Source organism: Schistocerca americana, chromosome 7, assembly GCF_021461395.2.
Source record: "Schistocerca americana isolate TAMUIC-IGC-003095 chromosome 7, iqSchAmer2.1, whole genome shotgun sequence".
Taxonomy (NCBI): Eukaryota; Metazoa; Arthropoda; class Insecta; order Orthoptera; family Acrididae; genus Schistocerca; species Schistocerca americana.
Genome location: NC_060125.1, coordinates 439,144,266 through 439,152,181, shown reverse-complemented (window position 1 = coordinate 439,152,181; position 7,916 = coordinate 439,144,266). Strand labels below are relative to the sequence as shown.

Genomic DNA, 7,916 nt, shown 5'->3' with positions numbered 1-7,916 from the left:
CCATCACAGATTTGTCAGACCTACAGAAATTAACAATAGCCACAACATACAGTTTTAAAGTATCAACACATGCTATCAAAATAGATAATTATTAGACAATATTTGAAAGCATTCAACCAGTGGACTGCTTTCAGCTTAGCTTATCCAACCTAAAGAACAGTCAATTTTTTTTTCAATAACTGAGTAGAAACTTCACTATAAAAAGAGGCGTACAAGATGTTTTTTTAAAAAACTCAACCTGTCAGTCTTACCCATTACTTTACACTTCTCATACATAACATTCCAATTCACTATTTTACAAAATTTTGTACTTAATTACAATGGAACCTGACATGCTGATGTCCTGCAGATTTAAAGTATAGAAGTTGAGTATTACCCTAAATCCAAGTTTCTATTCTAAACAAAAACCTACAGCAGATCAGTGTCACGCACACACCTACCAGAAGGAAATATTAAATTTATTGTGTGAAAGAATGTTTTTCTGGAAGATTACATAGAAAAAATAAAATTTTTTGTTTCTTATTTCTTTATATGAAAGGCTGCAAAATTTTTAACAAAAATCTCTCATATATAAGGCTGCAAGTATAAGAGCATTTGCAGATGAAGCACCATCTACAGACTGCTGAACTTCTAAGTCCTATTGCAAAATACTTAAAATTTTCCCTATATATAAAAAACAAGTTTTAAAAGTTGTTAACTTTCCTTTGTTCAAAAGATTTCAGAAACAAGAGAACTTAGTTGTACTAACAAAGAAACAGACAATGGTTTTTATTAATCATTGTTAAAAAAAACCTTCAACACAATTCAGAAAAGTATCTACTGGATGACTGTTGCAATTCACTAAACATAAGACACTAATATAAATGAATAGCAAGGGGTCACTACCAAAAACAACAGAATTTCTCAGAACTCAATAGGCATAATATTTCATCTGAAAGAAGAAACTAACAAATGAGAACTTCAAAAACAATATATTTTTTTAAAACTCAGGAACCTTCTGTTTATCGCAAGTAAAAACTACAGCTCTATTTCAAGGACACGTCAAAATGTAAGCACTAAAATATTGTTGAGGGTGTAATGGAAAGAATTTATAATCTATCTCCAGATCATACAATTACCTCAAAGTGAAATCAGAAAGTATAAAAAGATATATACACGCACACAATAATCAACTTCAGTATATCTTATTAGTGGCAGTACCTTGTATCAAAACACAGTTCTGGAGGTCACTGATGACATCCCACTCAATGCATTTTCTTACAGAAAAAAGTAACAACAACAAACGGAAAATACAAAACAATAATATAAATTGGTCATGTTCTTGTGCTTCGCCACCGACAAAGACTGTAGCTATGTCACAGTGGTGTAGGCAATGTTACGCAGAGTGACTAGGACATAACTGATCTTGAAATGTTGCACTTCAAAGAACATAACAAATAATAAAATGAGAACAGTATAACAAAGGAAAGCCAACACTGCCATTCAAACAGCAAACACTTCAAAATTTTCTTTTAAATAAAAATTTAACAGGAAGCTGTTATGTTAACAGTGTTGCCTTTTTGTAGAAATCTTTGGACTCCCTTCATCAAATATATAACAGCATTCTGTTTGTGAATTTATAAATGTCATTTCTAAGCTATTCTACTCCTATGTCACAAAACGGCACAAAAACACTTATAGTAAAATAGAGCTTATTATGAAACAGGTGCAAGATTTCCAGAACTATACAACATGGCCCAGGCACCATTGCTTTTTCTTTTAAATGGTACACTGCTCAGAAGATTGTTACAATATATAAAAAACAAAATGTTTCGCCCATTTCTGTTAGCTGGGAGAAACACAGAAATGGTATACATAAAAGCACATAAATTATTCAGTGGTCAATTGGTAGAACTGGGACTTTAGAATGTATTTCATGCAGCTGTGAGAGTTAACACTGTAGCATAGTACAAAACTAACACTACTGTTCATAATTATGAAGAGAGGAGACTATGTATATATGATTCAAAGAATACACATCTGCATGAACACAAGCTCATCTGCACTCCTGTCTCATTTAAAAATGCATAAACAGTTAACAGCATTAGGAATGGTTACTCCACTTTCAAACTTTTCTGTAGCCAGTACTTCATTCCTTCAGTCAGTCATTCTGAATCTGTTACATTCCATTATGGAATGCAATCTAAACATCAGAATGGAGCAATTCACAGCAATGTGTGTATAAAAAAAGGATATGTTTCTGCCAGGATTTATGAGAAAGTTCTCTACAGAGAAACTTATCCGATGGCACAAAGGAATGGTCAATACAAAAGTTTCTCATTTTGAGATGTTAAGTACTGGAAACTAATATTTGTGTAAGAAAGGACAAGGACAAGATAACAAAGAAATGCACAATGCTAAAAGCTGGATTTATACACAATTCCACATTAAAAAGAGTTGTTCTTGCACAGATTGTCCCTCAGACTTTTACTGAATTTGTGATACTGCATTCATAAGCCGATAGGAGGGACTTGGACATAACGGTAAATATACAGTCTGTAATCCTTACTTGCAAGGACAACAGAGCCATCATCCATGAGGGCAACATCAAAGCATTGCGCATGTTTGACTTTTGACTCTAATGCAGATACAAGCTGTCCATCTTGTGTAAAGATTGTTAAATTGAAATTATTATGATTGTCTGCAATGAGTATTTCACCAGCAGAATTTATACCAACTCCAATGGGATAGTTTGTGATTCCTTCGCCACCAATTTGCCTGAGGTATGCACCTTCATAATTGAACACTTTAACACAATGAGCACGATTGTCGCTTATAAAAATCTCCTGGCGATCATTAACAACAACACCATTTGGAAATTCCAAGTGCTTAGAACAACCAAATTTCTGCAGTACGTTGCCCGACTGGTCAAAGATGATAACACGCATAACTTTGCATTCCACAACTACAATACGCCCTTTCCCATCAACAGTAACACCACGTGGGTGCTGCAAAATGTTGGCACCAAATTTGCGCACAAACTGGCCATACTGGTTGTAGATTTGGATCTGATGAGTTGGTGAACGCTCCGTGACGATAATATCACCTGATGTGCGAACGACAGCTACACGATTTGGATACAACAGCTGCCCGTCTCTTTTTCCACATTCACCAAATTGGAACTTGAATCGGCCTTCTCTGTCAAATATCTGTATGCGGTGGTTGTTGGTATCTGCTACGATTATGTCATTCTGTGCATTTACTGCAACTCCACTCGGTTCTGTAAACTGGCCTTCCATTACACCAAATTCACCAAACTTACAATGATATATCATCTTCTGTCGCTTTATTTGTGACTTTGGTGGAAATGCTGCAGCTGAAACCAATTTGGATGTGAGCTCAAGTACACTGTCGTGTGATGTTAAGCCATATGCATCTCCACTTCCACAACCATTCTGAAATGGACTCCCTCCTTCCGAACCACCATTTGACCATTTCTCGTATGGATTGCTTCCATTTAATCCATTAATGTCACCACTTACAGTTGCCCCAAAAGGCCCAAGACTGTTGGCACTGCTGAAACGTTTTGAAATTATGTTTGACTCAAATGGTGACGGTGATGGTGCCAGCCCATTCGAATACGGCCTCTCTAATACTCCGTTGGTAGGTTGTTGAGGAGCATGATGAAGCCCATTTATGCCACCATTTGTGAGACTTCCAACTGTAGTTCCATTCACTGGACGAGCTATAGGTGGTTGTTTAGTAGGGCCTACTGCAGGTAACTCAGACCCTGCACTGGATCGCACATATCCAAATGTGTTACGAACACCAACCTATAACAATGAACAAATTGTTTTTACATGCAAGACATAAGCAAAACCACAACTGAAATTCTTAAGCTAAACTAAGTGAAAATATTTTACCTAAATTAAGTATTACATTAATGAAAAATGTCTACACTAGGTAACTCCTGAGTTCCAATTTTTTGTGTGTGATCTATTGAACCAACATTTGATAAATATCCAAGATCAGTGTTACTCCAATACTTTAGTTTTGTTACAAATTCTGTACAGTATTTCCAAGGTTTTTTTATTGGAATGATGTGGAATGACTCCATTTGCAAGAAGCATGTACACAATTTGCTTGTTGGGTGTGGTTACACGATAACCGTTTACACGATACTAAGTAATACACTGGCTCACATTTACTAACATTAGTCTTTGGCACTACTCAGGAAATATCACACACGTTAACATCTTTAATTTTAAATATTCTTCATTATTAGTTCAGTTCCAGTCTACCATTTCTGTAAGTATGCCATTCACTTTGACTTGCAAATTGTGTGTTGAGAAGGAAGACAAGAGGAACTCATTATGAATGAATGACTTATTGAGTAACTGAGTGTGTGGTAACTGCTAGTAGGAGCCTTGTCTTTAAGGTTAAGTCTAATACCACGAGTGAAAAATAATCTGAGAACTCACCTGTATTGCCTGGTAATTTGAGACAAACTCCAAGTCACAGTTGGTCATGACTGGTGTTGTAGTAGCGTCCTGTCCATAGCTTGAGAATGTGGCAAACCGAGAATCAAGAACCTTTCTAAGCATCAATGTTTCTGGCAAAGATGCATGTTTAGCTAACCTCTCAGCAAATTCGCAAGTGTTGATAATTCTGTCAGCAGCTTCTTGGGCACGCTGCCCAAGTGCTCCAAGAGACATGTGCCGAGCTGAGAAAATACTCTCCAATTCCTTCAGAAGTTCCTGCTTCCGTTCTTCTATCATTGAGCGATAAAATTGGAATGTTTCGTGTATCTCATTTTGAGCCTTATGGTACTGCACCTGTAAGATTAAAACTGACATTTAAAATAAAATAAAAAACCAAATCCAATAGAAATAACTTTTCTTACATCAGAATCTGAAGTATTTAGTAATCGGCAAAAAAGCATTTCCCACAGCTAGTGTGTGCCATAAGCTAAAGTACTTTTCTACAACACATACAAAATTTGCTTATCATAACCACTGGTGTGTACTGGGGTCTGGATTGTGCTTGTTGCCTTACTTAATCTCTTACAAGCTGTTTGGAGGTCTGGTACTACAAATGGCAAACTTTAAAGGACAATACTTTCGTACTAATTTACCGTAATCATCATACGATTATTAATAAAGTATTAAGAGATTTTTTAAAAGCAAGCATGCCTAAAGAAAATGCAACTTTCAATATATAAGCTGCTTTACTTTAGGGGGGGGGGGGGGGGGGGGGGGAAATCAAGTCTCTGCTACTACTTTCGTGAGACATAAGCATAGAAGAATAGTAACAATCTGGGCAAATATAATAAGTATGAATATAAACTTTGTTATATCCCCCGCTCACCAATGATTTTTGGTTTAACAGATCAAATCAGAGAAGATGCTGGAAACTCCTATGGCAGTTTACACTATCCACATCCACATCTAGGAACATCTCTCTCTCAACAGTTATTGACTTTAACAATTCTTTGAAGCTTTATAATCATCAGCCACAGCTTGACAAACAGAAGTTTACATTCAGCATTGCAGACTAAACTAAGCAGAATTTATAATAAAAATTGCAGTCTTTATGTTATATCATGCATATGGTATCTGAAACCATAAAGAACTAGACAGAGATGATTTTCAGCAATTACCTGTAGTCGACTGGCAGCTAGCTCTATATTTTTGACAGTAGCTCTTATGTCTGCAGCTTTGCTACACCCTTCTAGAACAGTACGTGCCACCATTTCTTGTTGTCTAGGACCCGCTTCCGAAACACGCTCTATTTCATGTGAACCTCCACTGTGATCCACACGTACACACTCTGCACACGCCACAACAAGACACGTGCGACAGAAAAGTGACACAGCTTCTGACTTGTGACGAGCACACCAGGCAGCTGAACTGTTTGTTCCCTTTTCACCAAGAAGTGTTGTTGGTTGCTGATTTGAAGAGAGAAAGAAAACAAATACTGTTAAAAGAAAGTCCATTTACTACTTTACCAATGTGTGTAAATACTCTATGCAGCACTTGCCAAGGCAGCCACTGATCTCTGAGCCAATGTACTGGGATCAAATTTTTTGAAGGCATCACTCTCTACGTCAGGTATAAACAACAAAATAATGAATGTATTGAAAGCATTCTCACGAAACAAAGAAAACCCATTATGTGCCAGAATAAAAGCCATCATCTGGTAAGCGGTCTTTTTGAAGCTGCAAAGAGGAACATTTTCATTTGTTCCGTATGGAGGAAGGTGAATGTTCTTGGCTTGGCACAGATAGTGGATGTCAGACGGACAATTTTTTATGTTGGTACTACACAGGTTGTTCAGAAATTAGGGGGCGTGTGGCAGGAAACAGTGATTTTGAAGTACGAAGTGAGCAATAATAGTAGTCAAATGTTAACTTTAATACTTATTTGCCATACTGGGTACTTTTACAACAAGAAAGAAATACAATCAGAAATATCAGCAAAAATTTGTTGGAGGTGCTCAGCGAAAGATCAACTTCCAGCTATACAGATAAATTTTTCAACACTTACAGCCACATCTCTTTCTCCATCTAAACATGGCATCCTCAATTTTAAGACTAACATATTACTTGTAATTCACTGATTTCAATAATCTACAGCATATTAATATGGGGCCACACACAAGGTAACTCTTAAGAAGTTTTGTGTTAACTCCTCAGTTTTCGGGGAAAAAAGTCTGGGTCAAGAGTCATGACACAGGATTCATTTTGAAACAGGTGGGATGTTTGTCACTATAGGTACAACAATGAAATTTTGTTTACACACAACAGGCCTGCAGTCAAATAATTTTCAAGATAAATAATAATTTGTTATTTCAATCCACTGCAGAAACTTCACAGTTGAGTGGCAACCTAGTAGTGTAACATCCGTCTTCAAATCACAGGCAACTTTTGTACATGCAAATACAAATCACACTTCTTGCATTTCTAATAAGGCTTTGGCAAAAGCAAAACACTGTCACAGATTTATATACTGCATTATGCCGAAACAATTTTTTCGGAGAATAGGAAAACTATCAGCGCATAGGCATACAAGCTTCAGTGAGGTGTCTTTGTTCTTACGTGGGGACTTCTGTTTCTGTCTACTGCATTTGCTGTGTTTTGATCAAAAGCAAACAGTTTTGGATTTGTTAAGGTTGGAATATTTGGCAAAAAAGTAAACTAATTTTGTAAGCCAATTTGTTACTGTGAAGGAGACCCATGTCTACAGCTTCACGTCTGAAACCGAACAGCCGAAGTGGGTGCAAGAACCTGTAGGTCTGCAGGAAAAAAGAAATCTATTTCATCTGCTCTAACTATGCCACAGAGCCACGAGCTCTGATGAGCAAGAAACCTACAAGGCAAGAGCCCATTTCACCAGCCTGTGTGGTTTCAGCAACCGACAAACCACCCTGTGCTTGCAGTCATTAGATGAACAGTACACCCTGTACATTAATTTATACAACAAAATTTGGTGCAAACATAAAATGTACCTTATTACATTCTGATGCTCTAGCTTGTGATGGCCTTGTTGGATAAGGTGCACCACCTACGCTACAAAGAAATGAATAGCCATGTACTATGTCACTCGTTATTACTATAGAAGTAAAATCTTATTACTTTACCAGTTAAATAAAAATTGTTTATTTTATTGGAACACTTATGATGACAAACGAATAAACACATCTTCTTCTCTTCTTCTCTATTGCTTAGTACTCTTGATACCCTTCCGACTTCAGCTATTACTCCACTAAAGATTTTAGCTTCAGCCTCACTCGAACATAATCCAATTACCTCAACACAGATAGTTGTTATCTTGCAACCGTAACCTTACAATATCAATCACAAGATTCACAAATGACATTACTACTGTCAATGAAAATTAAAGAATTACTGGACTATTGAAATAGAATGAATAGTCTAC

General features: G+C 36.6%; 1 protein-coding gene across 1 annotated transcript in view; it reads right to left on the bottom strand.

Annotated features, from left to right (window-relative positions):
* Positions 1-880: 880 nt before the first annotated feature.
* LOC124621821 (brain tumor protein) overlaps positions 881-7,916 on the bottom strand; it is a 170,524-nt gene continuing 163,488 nt past the window's right edge. Inside the window, exons 3-5 of the mRNA XM_047147259.1 lie at positions 5,639-5,926; positions 4,461-4,814; positions 881-3,812 (exon numbers count right to left, since the gene is read on the bottom strand). Of these exons, the coding sequence (XP_047003215.1) occupies positions 2,490-3,812; positions 4,461-4,814; positions 5,639-5,926 (1,965 nt within the window). The 3' untranslated portion in view covers positions 881-2,489. The remainder of the gene's footprint in view (positions 3,813-4,460; positions 4,815-5,638; positions 5,927-7,916) is intronic.